This window comes from Podarcis pityusensis (assembly GCF_964106645.2).
Source record: "Podarcis pityusensis genome assembly, chromosome: 4".
NCBI lineage: Eukaryota > Metazoa > Chordata > Lepidosauria > Squamata > Lacertidae > Podarcis > Podarcis pityusensis.
This window is the reverse complement of record NC_138027.1, coordinates 84,260,789-84,281,305: the sequence shown is the minus strand read 5'-3', so window position 1 is coordinate 84,281,305 and position 20,517 is coordinate 84,260,789. Positions and strand designations below refer to the sequence as shown.

General features: G+C 40.5%; 2 protein-coding genes and 1 long non-coding RNA gene across 20 annotated transcripts in view; 1 reads left to right on the top strand and 2 right to left on the bottom strand.

The window, feature by feature from the left end:
• GGACT (gamma-glutamylamine cyclotransferase) overlaps positions 1–12,083 on the bottom strand; it is a 73,210-nt gene extending 61,127 nt beyond the window's left edge. For 8 of the 14 annotated variants that reach the window (XR_013985399.1, XR_013985400.1, XR_013985401.1 and 5 more), the window contains exon 1: positions 11,939–12,082. The gene's annotated coding sequence lies outside the window, so the exon portion shown is untranslated. Of the gene's footprint in view, positions 1–11,331; positions 11,692–11,938 lie in introns of those variants that run through there. The other 6 variants (XR_013985395.1, XR_013985396.1, XR_013985397.1 and 3 more) reach the window with 2 other exon arrangements.
• A 182-nt stretch (positions 12,084–12,265) lies between these two features.
• On the top strand, positions 12,266–15,880 carry LOC308475891. Its single transcript, XR_013985491.1, has 2 exons — positions 12,266–12,709; positions 12,836–15,880. It is a non-coding gene; the product is annotated as an uncharacterized lncRNA (long non-coding RNA).
• Positions 14,122–20,517, bottom strand: part of TMTC4 (transmembrane O-mannosyltransferase targeting cadherins 4) — a 54,230-nt gene continuing 47,834 nt past the window's right edge. For all 5 annotated transcript variants that reach the window (XM_081003030.1, XM_081003031.1, XM_081003032.1 and 2 more), the window contains 4 exons: positions 20,295–20,409; positions 20,048–20,160; positions 18,378–18,447; positions 14,122–17,862 (listed from right to left, as the gene is read on the bottom strand). In XM_081003030.1, the coding sequence (XP_080859156.1) occupies positions 17,711–17,862; positions 18,378–18,447; positions 20,048–20,160; positions 20,295–20,409 (450 nt within the window). In that variant the 3' untranslated portion in view covers positions 14,122–17,710. The remainder of the gene's footprint in view (positions 17,863–18,377; positions 18,448–20,047; positions 20,161–20,294; positions 20,410–20,517) is intronic.

Sequence of the window (20,517 nt, the reverse complement as noted above, 5' to 3'; positions counted from 1 at the left end):
GCCAGCCCTGTCCCCACCTGCTCTCTGCCTCCCCCCCCCCCCCGGTGCTGGAGCATGAAGCTATGCCACTGGCTGGCTCTAGCCTAGCCTACTTCACAGGTTGTTGGGAGGGTAACAAGGGGAAGAAGAGTAACATATATACTGTCTTCAGATTCCTGGAGGAACAGAGATAGAAATAAAACACAGTAAAATAAGGTTGGCAGGGAAAATTTATCAGGCTCAGCTCCTCATACACTATGGAAATTGACAGCGTTTCTGTGAAACCCTTTACACACTCAAAAAGCACTGCTGAAAAATTCCCAGAGAAAATTAAGCTTACTGGGTCAAAGGGTTGCCTTTTAAAAAAAATACATCCCCTTTGACCACCAGGAATTAACATTGTTCTTATACACCTCAGTGCTGTAGAAATGAATACTATTTTACGAAAACACAAGGCTCTTCTCTCAAAACCACGGTGCTGTCTTTCCAAAATGCCACCCTGTTTTGCCCTGATATTTCATCCACTTTCAGCATTGTATGTTTACCCTTCATGACATCAAATGGGTTAAGAGGCTACAGCTTGTTCTCCTACAAAGGAAAGAACATTAATATTGGGTTGCTCCAGTTCCTCTTTGGGAGGAAAAAAAAATCATTATCTTTCAGATTGTGTTTTGAATAACAAACACAGACCCTTTAGGAAGAAACTTGTCCCAGTGGGAATTGAGAGAGGATCAGAGTTAAGCACTGAAACATGCAATTAATTCCCATTAGGGGATTAGGGCACTCATGTTCACTTTGAATCAGAAAAAGTGAATTGTGAATTAAATTGTTCACAACCAAGAGGTTACTTGTCAGAGTTAATAAGTTAAAATATAAAAAGGGGAAATGAAAATGCACATTAAAATCTCCATAGTAAGTACAGCATCTGCCCACAAAAGATATGCTTCATTTACATTAAGCAATTTCTTTACTGTGCATATGAAGCTATACTTTTTGTGGGGGGAGGGATAAGTTTCTTAAAGGAAGAATTTTCATGACTGAAATCAGAAATAGTTCCTCGCATCTGCAAAGGTTCTGCTAAACATTCTGTGTTCTTATTTTGTTCTATGTCTTGGATTCTATTCTTATTTGTCTCTTGTAGGTTAGTGTTAAAGTCTGTAGCAAAAGCATGGCAAAATTGAATTGGCATTCCTTCATATATACAGCAAACAAGTTCCACTTTGCACAGTAGCCCATAACCTTTGCCAACTTTATGTTAAATGTCAGTTTCATTGCCTGGTTCTTTGCCATAGCCTTTACAACCAGGTACCTAATGTGAAACGTTTTCCAATTTTTAATCAATTCCATCCATGCTGCAACTAACATGAAACATATCTAGGGCTTATGCAGGGTATTTTTGTTCTTTCCATCCCAAATATTTAGGAGCATCATCAATGGGCATAATGTTACCTCCTGTTTATTTATTTATTACACCCCTACAGGTCATATCACAGTAGGTCACTACTTGCAGACAATCTCACCACATATAGAGATGAGAACCTCTTTGACCATATTTTCTCCAGCAGTTACAACCAGTGTTAGAAACTTTTCATCAAATGGCACCTTAAACCAAGGATAAAGTTGCCACAATGGAATGTCTAGACACCTTTTTTTGCAGTGAAATCTGTTCCAATTTTTTGTTGCTGTTGTTGATACCAAACAACAAAGGGATCTAACAAAAAAACTGGTAAGTGCAATAACATCATAAAAACTAACACTCTTTTACACACAAGGAAAAAAGGTAAATGACCCCTGTACAATTAATTCCAGTCAAAGGTGCATATGGGGTGCGGCACTCATCTCGCTTCAGGTCGAGGGAGCTGGCATTTGTGCATAGATAGCTTTCCGGGTCATGCAGTCAGCATGATTAAACCGCTTCTGGCACAACGGGACACTGTGACGAGTGCCAGAGCACATAGAAACACTGTTTATCTTCCCGCCGCAGCACCTATTTATCTACTTACACAGGTATGCTTTCGAACTGCTAGGTTGGCAACAGCTGGGACAAAGCAATAGAAGCTCATCCAGTTGCGTGGATTCGAACCGCCGACCTTTCAATTAGCAAGTTTAGACCACAGCGCCACCCGCGTTCCACTTTTACACGTACCCTATGTCCACACCCAGATTGTCAGTTTATCGCACCCCAACCTCTTTTTAACATTCACTTCTTCCTCCTAGAACATCTTCCCTCTCTATTCCTAGATCATTATTACTTTTGGAGCTGCTGGCACATCCGTCCAACCAAAAACCTACTGCATGGCCACGGGATGGATGGCAGTTCAGAGACCCACTGGTGATCCCCAACCCAGTTCGAGAATAGCTGTGCAGGGAACATAAAAACTTGATAACTGTTTTGTGCTATTTTAGGTGGTCCTAACAACAGAGCCTAGGCTTGCCTATCAGAAGGTCGACGGTTCAAATCCCCGCGACGGGGTGAGCTCCCGTTGCTTGGTCCCAGCTCCTGCCAACCTAGCAGTTCGAAAGCACGTCAAAGTGCAAGTAGATAAATAGGTACCGCTCCAGCGGGAAGGTAAACAGCATTTCCGTACACTGCTCTGGTTCGCCAGAAGCTGCTTAGTCATGCTGGCCACATGACCAGTACGCCGGCTCCCTCAGCTAATAAAGCGAGATGAGCGCCGCAACCCCAGAGTTGTTCGCAACTGGACCTAATGGTCAGGGGTACCTTTACCTTTACCTTAACAACAGTGAAGCTTTTTGGATTTTTTGCTAATGGCTATGCAAATATTTCATATGTTATTCAAAAGTTAACAGACTGATTTCAAAAGAAATCAGACTAACCTTGAAACCTTCATTTTCTTCAGTCATTTGTATAAAACAACCCTTTCACTAGCATTCAAAGGTTATTTAGCCACCTTGTGGCAAAAATAAAGAATAGTATTTAATACTGAGTTTCATATGAGCTGTCAAAAAACAAAACAACTCTCCACCCCCCAACATCAGGCTTCACAATGGCTGAAATAAAATGTGCTTTTCCTTGTAATCAAAGATCGAAAGTTGATGTTCCAACACTTCACCAATTTCGCCTAGAGAGAAATCAGGCTTTATAATGTACAATATCCTCCAGGACAAAACAACCTATTCAAAAAGATACTGTCATGAAATATTCATAGTGCAGTCATTAAAGTTTAATATCATGGGAAAATGAGTGAAATCTGTATGTCATCTCTTCAAGCGATTTCTTTTAACTACGACTGACAGCCTATCCAATTGTTGGTACGACTGATTTGCTTAGGACTATATTTTAAAAAGGGGATGCAAAAAATGACAGAACGTAAAGGCATATTGTGCGACTTGAGAACACCCTTGGCAAACACAACAAGGATCCCCCAGCCAGGCCAACTGTACATTTCAGACTGTACATTTATTTTAACTAGCTAGTTTAATCGTTAATTTCTATTAGTGATTTCTTTTTGGAGGGGCTGGCTAAATATATATATATGTAATATGAGAAGTGGTACAGTACCCAAGACTGCACAGTGTGAAGACTGTTTCAGTCTAACCTGTCTCAACCTCTTAGGCAGCTTTAAGCAAACCACTACCTTCAAACCCCACCTGCCACAATAAGATGATAATAAAAGCTTATCTAACCTTACAGGATTGTTGTTAAGATTTACATTTACAGAACTAGTGGGAGTGTAATCCTATGAACACATATTATCAAGTAAATGTAATGAAAAGTGGGATTTTCTTCCATATATATATATATATATATGATTTTGTTTTAAAAACACTAATTTGAATGCCCTTTACTTATTTTTCAGTTAGCAGAGGGCAGCAGTATGACGCAGTATATGTGGAGGAGAATGTCTATATACAGTCCTGTACATGTGGCAGCGACTCACATACACTAGAGAAAATAAATGGCTACACTCCACTGGTGGCAGATCCCTGTGTCTTCAGAAAAGTAGGTTCTCTCTCTTTGTTCCAGTTTAGTATATTTATACTGTCCCATAGAGCTGGATATGACTGTAGCTCAGTGGCAGAACATCTGCTTTGCATGCAGAAGGTCCCAGGTACTATTCCTGGCATCTGGCAGGACTGGAAATATACTGTCTGAAACCCTGAAGAACCACTGCCAGCCAGTGTGGACAATATTGACCTGGATGGACCTGTGGTTTGCCTTGGTTTAGGGTAGATTACTGTGTTCTTATGTTCCTAACTTAAAGAAAGCCACTGACATACAAGCCAGCTCTCCATTGCCTAGCTCTGCCTTGGGTTTCCATTTTGTGGCCCTCATGTACAGTACACTTGCAACATACGTGCATTTAACTTGTACACATTCAGCTTTATGTGCTTGGCATAAAATAAAAGGGGGTGGATGTCGTGGGGGGGCCTTGCAAAAAGTTGCAGCCTTACTGTACACTAAAACACATATCTGTTCTCAGTATTCTAAAGAATTCAGGATGGTGCTAACTAGACAGACAGAGGCAGGTTCAGTGTACTCCCCAGGGATGTCTCTGGGTAGATCCTCTCTCCTTAAGCAAATGTTGCCGTTCACTTCTCTAGGACAAGTAAGGAGTTGCATTTGGGGACAGATTAAGGCAAAATCTTCTCTCTCCGCACAGTGAGTGGTCTGGGCTTACTGAGTGAGAACTCCTGTGGGGTGTGTGATGCTGTGTAGAGGGTGCCACAGCCACACTGCACTCCACAAGGGTCTTTGCAACATATAAACACTTTCTTGGTTTGCACTCCACTTTTGCTGGCTCATCTGTATCAGCCACTTCTCAGGAGACTGGGCCAGGATTTTTCTTAGAGGATGGGGAGGCTTTTCGGGGGGGGCAGGCCCTCATATTTGTATTAATTTGTATTGGTTTTGATTGATTGGGGGGACAGCTGCGCCCCCCCCCAGGCTACACCCATGGATGCCTTCATTTTGGCCTAGTCACATTAAATGTCTCAAAAGGATAGTGTTACATTGTACTCAAAATCATTTGACAAATCATTCCAATTCATGTAGATCCTATGTGCATTATTCTGGTGGTTCCAGACATGTTAGAACTGAAAGGTTCGTACAATACAATATAGCATCCTATTTTCCCTTGGCAAAAAAAAAAAAAAAAGAGTCCTCACTGTTGGCTCAGGGACCAGATATAGTTACACATTAATTCTTCAGAAGTTTCTGAAAACTGTAGGAAACAGGTGAAAAAACAAAATGTCTTGAACTTTAAACCTGAGCTTAGTCTGTTTGAATAAAGTGAGTTTTAAGGTCACTCTTCACTCAGTACAAACTTTCAAGGAGGACCCACATGCCAGAAGAGACTCCTGGGACTGCATCCTGTTGGTTCTTTGATGCTTTCATTTTGTAACTTGCTATTTTCTTTACAGGGCAGACAACGGGCTTCCTGCTTAGGCCGACCTCTCTCCAACCTCACCAAATACCTCAGAACCGTTTATGGCAAAACACCTTTCTTACATTAGCCAGGGAGGCACCAGTGGAAGCCACGGCCCCTTTGAAATCAAGAGGTTAGAGTCTCCTCTCAGCGGTCGTCCACTCCAAAACGATGAAGTTCTGGTTTGTGAAAACAAACAGCATTGCAACTACTGGGGTGATAACACTGGGCAATACCTGTAAGACTGGCCTAAATTGTACTTAACAGACTGGTTAACAACCCCTACCCCTGCAACTGTCCAACATCAGATGGCTTATTTGATACATTGAATCTGAAACAGGATCATTATTTACTTCATTTCTAGCTTGCCTTATAGGTCAAGGAACCCAGAAGGAGCTAACAGTGTCAAATCATTTCTGAAGACATGCATATCAATAACAGAAAGGTACATTTAAAATGTGTACAAAATCCTAAAGGCAACTTCATCACATCTCCATTATCCCTGAGACCCCATATTGCACAAAAAAATCCATGCTATGTCCAGTCTTCCAAGAACCAGAAGTGAAATCTATTAGAACAGATACATGTTCCTCCCTAGCATACAACTCAAATATGGGGATTCTGTTGTAAAGAAGACGGTCTTTCTGAAGTTCAATTCACCACAAGATTTCTGTTGGTTTTATATCCACTAGTAAGGTCTTTAAATAATGTAATCTGGGTTAAATAAAAGAATTTGGATTAGAGCACCTGCCTTTTGGGGGACTTCCTCCCAAATCAATGTGAAACACACTACAAATGAGAACATTATCTCAATACTATCTGTGCATCGTGTCTAAACATCAAGTACAGTGGTACCTCGGGTTACATACGCTTCAGGTTACATACGCTTCAGATTACACACTCCGCTAACCTAGAAATAGTGCTTCAGGTTAAGAACTTTGCTTCAGGATAAGAACAGAAATCGGGCTCCGGCGGTGCGGCGGCAGCAGGAGGCCCCATTAGCTAAAGTCGTGCTTCAGGTTAAGAACAGTTTCAGGTTAAGTACGGACCTCCAGAACGAATTAAGTACTTAACCCAAGGTACCACTGTACAGAGGTTTTTTCAGTGGCTACCTATCAGCTGTGAACTTCCTTGTAGTTCTCTAGAGTCTACACTTCAGCAGTATTCTGATGCCGTGACATACATTTCTGTTGAGACTAGCTTTTGATAGCTGGCGGTTAACCTAGAGGAGAGCTTATTTTAAGCAACTATGTTTTCTCTCTCTTTCAAAAAAGATGCATCTGGATCCAGATGCTGGATCCAGATAAAAGAGTTGGAGAGGGACTCAGCAGAGCTTTAAACAGATAAGCCATACACTCATGGCTGTGGAAGCAAATATAGTGTTGTTTGGGTAAAGGGTCTTCATTCAAGAGTGTCTTCCTCTGGGCAAAATGCATTCACTGCTAAAGGGCACAGCAGTCATAGCCCTGCAAGATCACCACAGATAATGTATTTTGCTTCATCACTATGTTATGTCCTGTCCACAGAAAAATTCTCAAAACTAAAGTAATGTTTTAGGCTTCTTATTCTGTTTCATTGACTCTTCTATCACAAGCTCACTGTATCAATAACCCTGTTTACCAAGCCCAAATACTGGACTTTGCCCAGTGGCAGCTGAAATCGGTTGCAACTCTAGGCTATTTCTTTACTTCCCAACATCCTCTGTTAGCTAGTCACCTTAATAATTCTGAAACTCCCATATTTTCCCTTATCTTCATGTCTGGACCTAAAAAGATGTTTTTAGCCCAATTTCATCTTTGAAACATAGTTCACATAAATAATATAATGTTCAGTTAACATTCTACTTCTTCCATGGCTTCCCCATTATGTTTGGCCGACTGCAAGTCTTTGGGATATGTGTCCGGCTTGCTCCCACCCCCACCACATTTTTGTCCATTGCTTGCTGTGAGATGTGGGGACAGGTCAAGCCACAACTCCTAAGAAAATAAATTATCTGTCCCATGGTTTTCCTACCAAATGGATTAAGATGGTACAGTGCCATCTTATAAAACAACTGCTCCCTATTATCACAACTTCTTATTACGACAGAGAGGTTAGTAACAATTAATTCATTACTAACTTTTGTTTAAATGTGGATGTTCAAGTTTATTTCTTTACAAAACCATGTTTTATAGTACATCTATTCCTGTATAGTTGAACTTTGCACCATAATCCAGTAGCTACCATGCAGTACAGTATTTCAGCTTTATTCTCAATACTAAGCAATACTAAGCAACTGCATATGCTTGCTTGGAGATAGAAATTTAAGATTATTTAAGGTTTATTTGCTTCTTTATATAGCTATATAGTTAGTGCCAAATGTAGAACAAACTGGATAAAAGCCTTTCTTTTTAATCCACTCACCCTTTGGGGTACAAGGGAATAGCATCTTACACATGGGTTAGGTTCCAAGGTTTATGAAGTAGGCTTGTTTCAAATGTAAAAATTAACCACAATTTAGGATTCAGTTTACATACTAAGCTGTGGTTAATCTGAAAAGAACACTTCTGATGTTCTTCCTGGGTATACCAAAGAGAAAGGAAGTGTGTGTGTGTGTGTGTGTGTGTGCGCGTGCGCGCGTAGAAGCCTGTGGTTCACTCTCATAACACTAAACAATGGTTAGCATTACATCCAAATACAGCCTTTGTGAAGCATATCAGCATCCAGCAACCATAAAAAGTATGAAAAATCAAACAGACTAGCTATAGAATAAGGACAAGATATATAGCCAAACAGTTGAATAAGCTCTCAGTTACCAATGTAATCTTGTTAGACCTGTCAGAGCACATACACTTGTTAATATACAGCTGCAACAGCAATGTGATGGGTTGCTGCCAGAAAAATATTTCAGTATCCAAGAATGTGGAAGAACCATAGCTCAGTATTACAGTAACTGCTTGCCAAGCAGAAGGCCACAGCTTCAATCCCCAGCATCTCCAAGTAGGACTAGGAAAAACTCCTATCTGAAACCCTGGAGAGCAGCTGTCACTAGTATATAGCAATACTGAGCTAGATGGACCAGTCTGACTGGACATGATACAAGTTCTCATGTTCCTAGTGACATGGCTATGCATGTCACACACCTACGCCTTTAAGATAACCTTGCAGTTAGGTCAGTCACTTGCCAAGGACGAAACAGGTATTCCTGCTAGACAAGTTACTTCCAGATGCTCAAGCTGCCCTGTGACATACAGGTATATAGACTCCATATAAACATACACACACAAAAATTGTCCTTCTCTGCAAGGAAATAATTCATTCACAGAAATTCTGTATTTAAAAAACTCAGGGAGTAATGGGTGCAAGAAGTTTGAAGTACTGCATAGGCTTCTGTGCAGTACACCCTTGATGATCCCCAAGGAATGCTAAGGGATTAGCAAGAGGCACATCAGAATTCTCTAAAATTCTAAAATACAGGCAAGGTCTTGAGATATGCAGTATTACAATTTGCAAGCCAATACATGCTTGAAACCAGATGTATTACCAATGTGGTGCCCTCCAGATGCTGCTGGACTGCAACTCCTATAGTCTCTGACCATCAGCCATGTTGTCTGGGGCTAGGAGCTGTAGGCCAACCATAGGCTTAGGAATTTTGTTAGGGGGGGCAGGCCTTTTGTTAGGGGAGGTAGAACCTCCGTTAGCTATGCATTTATATTGATTTTTATAGATTTAGGAGGACAGCTGCCTCTCCCTGCCCCCCGGCTATGCTCTTGAGTCCAACAACACCTGGAGGGTACCACTCGGCATTATCCTGCAAGTGGCAACACATCACACTCATCATTTAATTAGCTGTCCAGAGCACCCCACTGAGAATGTAGGTTCTCCACCACATATTAGAAAAGGCAAAAGGCCATCTTACTCCACAAATTGGTATCCAATCACCAAAAGACCAAATACCAGATTCAGTAGTCTACCACACCTTGGTTTTAAGGTCTGTTAAAAGCTAAACAGAGGAAGAAGGCCCAACTAAAGGAGGATGATCAAATCCAAACCAGATACAAATATAAAATTTCTGCAATAAATACACAAACCATATAACACTGCTAGGATCAAAAACGAAAATCTATGGATGTGCTTCCCAGGGGGAAAGAATTGCAATAATGAAAAAAAATTTTTTTCCAGACAACTTGAAACAATAAATTCAAGTAAATTCTGTTCCAACTGTAGTTGTGGCTGGCAGTTATACAAAAGACAAAAAACAGTTACTGTTGTGATATAAACCGATCAGGTTCACAGCTGAAAGTGCTTGCTTATGTTACAACTACCTGAGTTGATCTTGAAGTTTGTATTACAAGACTAATGCTGACAGATGGAGCCATAAATATTGTGCTTACTGCAAATGTTCAGTCACTACAACTCCCCAAACATTCCCCTCTACCCGTTTGTTGTCAAAATATAAAAATAAGACATTTTAGAAAATAACTCTGCATCCCTACCCACAACTTATTTGATTCTGAGCCATATTTTTCATTGTCTCTATAAGGGCTAATAACTTTTTAAAACAACAACATCTAGAATTAAACTTTGTACAATGTTATGATAGCTTTCTCCTGAAAATATATACAGTGGTACCTCGGGTTACAGACGCTTCAGGTTACAGACTCCTCTAACCCAGAAATAGTACCTCGGGTTAAGTACTTTGCTTCAGGATGAGAAGAGAAATAGTGTGGCGGCTGCGCAGGAGGCCTCATTAGCTGAAGTGGTACCTCAGGTTAAGAACAGTTTTGGGTTAAGAATGGACCTCCGGAACGAATTAAGTTCTTAACCCAAGGTACCACTGTAGCACTACAAGTCCCTTTGTGGTGTAGCGATGGCAATTATGGCAAACTATCACAAGTCCTGCTGCCTTTTACGTTTTCAGCCTGACTAAAGTGTAAGGTTGGGGAGGAACCTTCCCTTTTGGGTGGGGTGTGTGTTTGACATTCTGTTCAACGCTCAGTTAATGCTACTTGCTAAAAATCTAGCTAGTAAGGCACTTCATGGTCTCCTTAAACCAGGGGTCAGCAACTTTTCTCAGCCGTGTCCCTCAGACCATGTGGTGGGCTGGACTATATTTTGGAAAAAAATATGAACGAATTCATATGCCCCACAAATAACCCAGAGATACATTTTAAATAAATACATAAATAATTTTTATTTAAAATACATTTTAAATAAAAGGACACATTCACGGCCTAAGACCCTCGTACCTACGGGACCGCCTCTCCCGGTATGCCCCACAGAGAGCCTCAAGGTCCATAAATAGCAACACCCTAAGGAAGTTAGATTGGCTTCAACCAGAGCCAGGGCCTTTTCAACTCTGGCTCCGGCCTGGTGGAATGCTCTGCCTCATGAGCCCAGGGCCCTGCAGGATCTGATTTCTTTCCGCAGGGCTTGTAAGACAGAGTTGTTCCACCTGGCCTTTGGCTCGGAGCCAATTTGATTCCCTCCCTCTCTTTCTTTTTTCCTTTCCTTCTCCTCCTGCGATGAGGCTACATTTTAATATTTTAATGTTTCAATATTTTAATGTTGTATTTTAACTTTGTTTTTAAGTTGTAATCATTCAACTTGTTTATATTATTGCTTGTAAGTTGCTCTGAGCCCGGCCTTGGCTGGGGTGGGTGGGGTATAAATAAAAATTATTATTATTACTCATGTAAAAACATGCTGATTCCCAGACTGTCTGCAGGCCGGATTGAGAAGGCGATTGGGCCACATCTGGCCCCCAGGCCTTAGGTTGCCTACCCCTGCCTTGAACTTTCACCGGAGAAAATGAAGCACGTTTTAATTCCCCTCCCCACCCCACCCCACCCCCGCCCAAACAAACACACCTATTAAAAAAAGCCCCTTGCAAATAATTCAGTGGTTTTATATATTCATAGTCAAAAGCCAAGGGACGTAAAGCATCAGAAAGCTAATATCATAGGAAATAGGAAAAAAATACTTGTTAGTCATAGCGCCCTTGCAGCAGTGAATAAGCGTGCAAAAAGAAGGCCTCGACACGCATCCAATTATATCGCGAATAACAGTTTTAACAGGAAACTGTGCATGCAAAGCACGTCGATATCGTAACTCGGGCGCTTCTAATGCAGTGGGACGTGTGCGGGTGTATCCGCGTCTAAAACGATGGTCTCCTCTCTGCGCAACTGCGAGCCGGTTGAGGCAAACAAGCGACTCTCTATCTTCTACAACCCTCGAGCGAATCCGACGCTCGCCCCACGACAGGTTCCATGAGGCGCCAACCAATCCGGCTTTCCTCCTCCTCTCACGTGATTTCCCCCCACCCGCGCACCCCAGCTGGCGCGCGCCGATTTAAAAGCCAACGCCTGAAAGAAAACGGTTGACTAAAAGAGTTGGGGGGGGGGAGTGAGAGGAGAGAAACTGCGCGCGCCTTCCTTTCCTCTCCCGAGCCCACCCACCCTCTCCAACATCACATGACCTCGCTTTTAACCAATAACCTTTTAAAATAACCTATAAGCGACCAGCTCGGGTCTCCCCTCGCGCTCGCATTTTAAAAAAGGCGGCAAGCCCGTTTGAAGAAAGAAGCTCACCTGCCAGTTTGAACAGCCGTGTTTAGAGCCCGGGTCCTAGTGCGCTTGCCAATCACACAAACTTGCTCCGGCCGCTTCCGGAGTGCGCCGTTGCCCTTTAGAACCTGAGGGAGTGGGCGGGGCTGCTCGGCGTTCTCCACAGAGAGTTAGTTTAGAGTTGCCATTTCACGTGCTGAAGACGGGGTCGATGCTCATTCTGTGAGGGGGGGGGGGAACGGTCTTTGACTTTTTAAACCTTTATAAAACTGCAGCCACTATCACCCCAACATTTCACGAGGAGGAAAGGGAGCCGAAGCCGAGGGAGAATTGATTTACGACACTCCTATTTATGACAGTAGGAGCTGTCACCCCAAGTCCCAATGAAGTCAACGGAGCTGAGACTGCGCCATCTAGCGCAGGTTATTTCAGGCTGCTGGAAATTAGGGCTAAATCGAGCCGGAAGCTGGGAAGTTCGTTGTCACTCTTCAACTTGTCCAGCTCTGTGGGCGCCTTCGGCGAGCTCTTACTCCCGCCTTTTCCAAGAGGTGATTGACGTCACGTTTCGTCAACGTGACAGAATCAGCGGAAGGAGGAACGACCGGAGGAAAGAAGGCGGCGAGGAAAGCCGCCGTTGTCTAGGCAACCGCGCGCCTGCGCAGTGCGGCGGGAAAAGCAGGCGAAGGAAAGGCCGAAAGGTGCGATAACTTTCTCCAGTGAAGGGCAGCGGGCAGGAGCCGGTCGTTTCACCTAACATATGTAGCAACCCCGTTCCTATGTCTGCTCACTTGGAAGGTAAGTTCACTGACTTCTGTGAAGCTTGCATGGTACGTGTTAAGATTTTTTATGAATTAAAAAAAATATATATAAACTGCTTTAAAAAAATATCTCTTAAGCTACTCACTAAGTAGTTTTCCACAGGACCTATTGCATTGCTGCCAGAAATGCTTACTCAGAAACTCCACAATCGCTATGTTGGAAAGGCTGCTGCGCCTGTTGGATTTCTGCCTGCTGTGCACCTTCTTACAGATTTGCCACTTTTCCTTCTGACCAGGGACCCTCTGGCTTTAATTCTCGTAGGATTGGAGACTTCCAAACTACGGTCCATCGTGGAGATGCAGGGCTGAGCAGCTAACTACACCTGTTGAATTTCTTCACATTACAAGAAGAAGGTGGAAACCGCAGCTTTCTAGTTAGCGCTAGCCTTAGGAAGAGAGAGGGTTGGAAGGCTAGGACTGAGCAGGGTGGAATTGCCACTTTATAACTAATTTTTCACTTGGGGTTGCAGTATCAAAATACCACCTATCTTAAAACAAAACAGAACAGCAGGTTCTTAAAGATTCTCACCAACCAAATGCACGCTTGATATATTGGGGTGAGAATAGTATCTTCCCGCAGATTTCGAGATACACTCTCTCCATGTAGGATGTTCAACAGACACTTAGAAACTATAGTAACATATAGAGGGCCTTGATGCTTCCTTGCTGCCTTTGGGCCATATCTATACGTACTTAATATAAGATGAATTGGGAGAGAATCGGAGCTAAGTTTTATGAAATGTAGATCTCAAATCTCTTATCAAAAACTATTGTATATATAAGCTAATTTAAGCTTCACACCCAAGTGATTTTCATCCTTGTCAAGTTTGTGAAAAAAATTCTCTCTAAGTTTGGGTAGTGGCAATCTGACAAATTTTCACCCAGACTTATTTTATCCAAATATCCATCAACTGAACTACCTAACGTCAGCTGGAGGGCACAGGCTCTGGCCTACCCCAATCTTTTTTATGTGTAGACATCACGAGAGCCATTGGGCAGGCCAGATACAGAGTTACTTTTACACTAAAAAGCAGACCATAAACAAGTATTGTGCTAGAGAGGATCAAACAAAGTGAGGGGACAATATATATACCCCCCCCCACTTGGTGTAGGAAAGCTGCTGCAGGGGAGAAGCCAAATTTGAGCACCAAAACTTCATGTAGATAAAGATTTTAGCATACACCCCCCCAGCTCTGCTCAAAGCAGGTGCTCCCCCCCTCAGTTGTATTAATGTTTCAAAGTTAAACAACAAAACAACCACAGCTATTTAGAAAAAAATTGCTTTTCCCCTTTTCCATTTGATGCATTGCCACTGCCCTTTCTGAAACATTACTTTTATCGTTGTTATTGAGCAGGTTTTATTTTTACTCTTATAAAATCCACAACAGCCAAAGAACAGATGAGGTTTTATTACAAATGTTGTCTTATAAAAGAAACTGGAATGTATTCATTAAAATTCAATGTCATTATCAAGAACTAATCCAACTATAACATCAGTTGCTACCCATTGTCTTCAAAATCCTCACTTTTTATTATTATCTAGCCATACAGTTTAATAGGCCCCAAAGAAATTTATAATACATCAGAGGCTGACATTCATTGGACATATCACCAAATTGGCTACAAATCTTTTGTTGCATTCTAAAACAATTATTTCAGTATAAAGCCCATACTTGTTTGTACTTACAAAAGTGTAGATTCTTATGACAAACCTTGTATCACAGAAATGAAACATTCTTCTGTACACTCCGCTTTTTAGTAAGTAGATTTAATAGGCAGCAGTCACTGCTTATTCACTATTTTCAAAAGAGCTTTAACCTCAGAATTTGCACTACAATTTCAAAAGATTCGGTTCCAGCTTTCCAAACAACTAATATTCCCACAGCCCCATTCTACATCTGTTTACTCAGAAGGAAGTTCTACTGGACTTACTCCTAGACAAGTATGTCTAGGATTGCCACCTTACATGTAATCCTAAATACTGTGGTGACCTGCAGTTGAGTTGAATTGAACTGGGATGCAGAGGATCAAACTATGTTGGATATATCAGCCCAGCAGCCTAAAACGGCACATAGCTCACTTTTGCCTTCATGGCTTTTGAATGTTAAGAGACATGTATGCATTTGCTAAGCGTATAGCAGGGGTGGTAGGAAGAGACTGGGATTTTCTTCTTATGGGTGGTATCTGACTAGTTAGAATAGTACCATTAAAATCAATGGATTTGTAGTCATAACTACCGTAACTAACCACCTTAATTACAGTGGGTTTACTCTTTGTGTGACTTAGCCATTTACTACTGTATATTTTTTAAAGCGGTATTACTGTATATTTTTAAAGCCTTTTTATAATGTTTCTAAATTTAAAATAAATTTCTAAAACTGAATTATAGCAATCTGTATGACATTTAATTATCATTTTTAAAAGTAGGATCACTTCACATATCACCATTCTGCCCTCCCAAAAATATACACACAATATGCCATAAGCATACACGGAAAAATGCCACATATGAATGTAACAACATACTACATTTGTCAGAGTTGGTTGCAGCTCCATGTCAAGTTTAGGCTTGGTTGTATAGCTAAGGTTGCCTACTGCATAATATGTGAAGTAGCCTTTAGGACACTATTAAAAAAGTTTGCCTAGGCAATGTTTTGTAGTTACATTCACATGACAGAGCTGACAGCTAGGAGACACAGTAATTTCAAGTATTATTATACCAACAAAAGTCTAGAAAATGCTGATCTACTTTACATATGCTTTCAAATCAGGAGATCCAAACATTTCCAGGCTGTTAACAAAAAAAGTAAATTTAAAGAAATGTTTCATGCTCTACATAAAATATTAATTCACTATGTTCATACCGAACAAACAGTGCAGGCCAACAGGGATAAGTATCATATGTAAACTGCAGGCAATAGTAATGAATCAGACAATTAATTACATCAGACATCAACAATATTCAAACATAGAACTATTATTAAAATCTTATCCCATCTGAGAAAATGGCCTGTAAGCACTGCATGTTAGAGGAAATGGCTGAATCATTAAAAAACAAAACATAAAACAACCAGTGGAAATGATTTCTATTTATAGTTTGTACACTTTTTTCTTGTGTATGTATAAATAAATACATCAACACCAGGTTCTTATTGGGGTCATTCACATTATTTTATAATATTCCATATAGCAAGACCGTCAGCATCCTGTGTATTACAACAATTAAAACTATTTTATTCAAGGGACTGATACATTTAGAACATATTGGGAGCAGTTGCAAATCCTAATCAGTTCAGGATGTGCATGCTGTCCAATGGTTGGATCTTTGTCTCCAGCTCTAAGGGCTAGATTGGGTCCATGTGCATCCGTGTTTTAGTTGTGGTACTAAATCCATAACAAGATAGCTGCCAAAGCCAAGTGCACCAACTGGTACATATATTGTATGAAAAGTTTTCTATTTTGAAACTCAATTCTGATCTTTCCATTCTGAGAAATATGCTCTATATGGGAAGGATTCTAATGCAGCAGTATCTGTCTTGCACAATATACATAGTAGGACAAAAAAGGACAACATTTGATTTTGACTTTGCTCCTGGAAAATCCAATCTGCAGCAAGAATAAATTGAAGTATGGAAGAACAGATGTTTTTCTGATATGCTATCATTGATTTTTAGGTGAACTGCACCTGTCTGTAAGTGGTCTTTAGGCAACCCCTAAAGCTGGAAAACAATAGTTTATCTGGGACTGTCAAGATTACACAGGTGGATATCTCAATATTGCATCTAGAGTGCAATGTTGACATAAATCCTTTCTTTGCCAATAAAGACGTCGCAACCACATCTCTTTACTACTTTAGGCTACAATGGCCCAGATCAGACATTTCTTCCTGCCCTTGGCTGCACCCTTAGGGGTGTTCCATGTGAAGGATTTTAGAACATGTTAAACATGTTGGGCTGTCACTTCTTTAAGGAACTATTAACCCACAGAGAAAAATTAAGTCTGCTATCATCCCCAGAGAAGACTGAAGAACCCTTCATATGCCACTTGGATTTCAGCTACTGATACCCTAATGAAAGCTGCTACCAACAAGACAGCAGATTAAAACCTAATCAAACATCTAAAAATGTAATAACCACTGCCCAGCTGAAGCATTACAAGATTCTGGGCAAACTACCAAACATGAAAGGCTTTACAGTTTAAAGTACTCTTGACAGTTATTTTGGGATGCTTGACCATTCAAGTCACTACCTTTAAGCTGTACAACAGCAACTAAGGATAGATTCTGAATCTAATAACAATTTGAATTCAACTTCAATCCTCAATTCACCATAAATTGTTGAAAATAGTTCATTCTATCCTGTTCTTACCAAGTATATTAGCAGGGTATTGTGCAAACCCTGCCAGAAGAACACCCTCTCCCATGTTTCTGAAGCATGGCCTCCCCAAAGATTAATGAACCAACATTTGTGCTCTCGGTAATTCACTGGGCCACGTTTCATACCAACGCTGCATCAGAATTCCTGCATCAGTAAGATGTATGCACAGGCAAAATAAATTATATTTCTTTTCCACATAATTGTACTGTGGTACATTCACACTCCACTGCTACATACATTTTGAATATGTCCTTTTTATTTGAATAAGTTGCCCCTACCAGCACAAGTGCTCAGAGTATAAGAATGTAAATATTCAACAGGTTTTGAAATTGGGTCAAAAAGCTGAAAGCATAAATACAAACCTTTCAGTTCTCCAAATGAAAATTTCAAAACCAGCGTTGCTTTTTATTTTTTGTAAAGAAATTTACTTCTGCCACTAGACTTCATGAAACATTTTGAGTATTTGTTGCTGGTGCTATAATTATTGGGTTATTGTTGTGGTTTTTTAAATGACAGTATGACTGAATGCTTCTCCCTGGTGATTAGTAGCCATGTTGCCAATAAATGGTATGCAATACGCATTCAAAGCCTGAGAAGAAACCTCAGACATCGCCTTTTTTTTTCAGTTGGTCCAGTTTCCTTTTTAAAAGACTATAGTTTTCCCTGGTCCCAGCTGCTGTGGGGTCAAGCTTCAGAGAGATTTCATAGTGTTTCTTGGCTAAGTCAAGATTTCCCCAGCGATGGTACAGCACAGCTGAAACAGCAAAGAGGAGTTTTTGTTAGCAACATCGTTGAAGGACAGACAATCTTGCCAATTACTTAGAAAACATTAAAACATTTGGTTGGCTGCCGGCATGGTGGCAGCCTGCTCTGTTGCCAGCTGGAGGGGACACGTTTGGGAGCTGAGCAGGCCAGGGAATGACAAGAGTGGATTGTGCTAGAGCCATAAATTGCTGTTTTTATCAGGAGAGCTCATGGCGGTTTGCAAGCATGGCACAAAAGAGCCAATTTGCCACCACTGACATGCAGCCACCTCTGGGCTGTAGTGTGCTGCCTGGTTGGTCTATTATACAATGCATCAAGCTTTGCATTTTTGGAACTCCTTTCTCTAGCTGGCAATTTGTTTAGCAAGTAGGCAGAATAGAAATCTAGGCAGCAGAATAATGCCTTAAAAACAGTAGTTTTTAAGACAATTAACATGAAAAGAAGTACAAGCAGTGTGTCTGATTTTTTAAAAGTTTGCACTAGGGGAGCTGTAAAATGTCTTACCCAAATTACCATGGTAACTGGCTGCAGTTGGATTGGCTTTAATTGCCTTGTGGAACAAAGCTTCAGATTCCTGAATAATTCAGAAAAAGAGATCAACAGGACAAGCTATTTCTGTAGTGCATACAATGTCAAGTACAACCAAACACTACCAATTACCTCATGCTCTGTGGTCTATTAATGTGATTATGTCACCATATTTTTTTCATGTGCATTCACACTTCTACTTCTCTCTAATGGATATACATACAATATAATTCACAGCCTGATCCAGCTGTTGTCTGGTAGTTGCTGTCAATTAAACATTAATTACTTCTGTGCGAGTAAGAACACAAAAACACTTGCGGACTGCATTATACAAATCACCACTTAAAACCTGCATATTTGTGTTAAAATGAAGTTAATCCCAATAAAATCAATGAGATGAATCTACTTTTATTACAGCCAACGATTTTTTAAGGCTCATCTGCTTTGTTTTGGAGACAATACTTCTAGAAAGAAAAAATGCTCCACAAAACTTTTCACTTGTTTTTCGAACTGACTTGCTTCAAAGATTCTGACCACTGAATATTTTCATTATTCATTTTCAGTTTTGCTAGGCTCACACATCCCTCTTGCATGACATCATTAAACTCTGAACAACACATACAAAATATATATTACTCAAGAAAAACAATTATTTAAACAGATAAGAGATTAAAAATACTTTTAAAGATGTTCCTATGCAGCGGATGCAGACTTAATTACAGGGCTACTTAACACAGCTTTATGTCTGTTTATAATCCAAGGGTAAGTGCTGATTCTGATTTAAATGTTTTTTTCAGGAAAAGCCTTGGCTTATTTCTATATCAATTTGAATGATGATTTTTAGATGTGCTGCATATAAGATAAAAAAAAAATTTATGTGGTTTCTGAACTGTTCTGCAAAACACGCTTTCTTGCCTCCCTAAATTAAACTCATGAACTTGTTCACAGTAAGGAATCTAGTGTTTTCTGTTTAGGCAGGAATGAGTAAAAGTCAGCTGAATAATACCCAGAGTGTGTGTTCCAATCTCATGTGATTGTGGGGACCCCTGAGAACCTCAGCTAGGGATGAATCAAGTAAATTAGTTTAGCACCCAGGAGTTGATCAGACCAGGGCCCTAAAGGCTATCTTACTTCCTAGAACATATCTGAAAAAGGAGGATTTGGCTTATAAAAACCTCAGATTACTGGGGAATCCATGTTCAACTGAACCTTTCTTTTCTATAACTACTTTGCTTTGATGTTTTACCTATTTCCCTCTGAATTATCAATGAAATTATTTTCCTATGTTCATGAAATCTAGGGTTGGTAACTCTGCAGGTTCAGAAAACCCAGCCACATGCCCAGCTCTTTGACAACATTACTGTGTCTCTACAGATCAAGGCAGTATATTTTATTCAACACAGGTGACCTTGCATAAAAGGTGGTAAACCCCATACACGAGTAGTTTGCCATGACAACATGTACATGCCACCACATTACGAATGTGCACATGTCTATTTTGCCACATGTACCTACAGAACAACACTTCAACTCATCTCTAATGTGAGTTGTAAATTTTTTTGAGAACCTATTCAGTCTATGAACAATGGAGAAACAATTAAGATAATTATTTCATTCAAAAGTTATGATTGGAAATATTTTACTACCTTATATTTCTGTGATTTCCCCAATACATTTGCCAGTGAAAACATAAGAGAATGATCATTGGGTATTAACTCCAAAGCCTCTCTTCCAACAGCTTCAGCTTGTGCTAAGTTACCTAGGAACGTAAGAAAAGAGAGGAAAGGGTGCTGAATAGTACACTAGTTTTTATTCCACAAAACCGTAAGCAGGGCAAAAACTGAATAAATGCATCACTTATTTAAACAATGCTGGGTAATTCTTATACTGTACCTGTATTATCAAGCAATATAATCATGTTGTTCCAAGCCAAACTGTGTTGTGGTTTCAGAACAGTGGCATTTCTCCATGCATTCAATGCATCTATGTGGCGATTGAGGTCAGCATACTGAAACACGGACGACAATATGACAGCAAATACAGTAACGGTAGTCCTGAATAAATTAGATCAATGCTCAAGTTCCTCCCCTGTTCTTGTCCCATTCCTGCTTATATT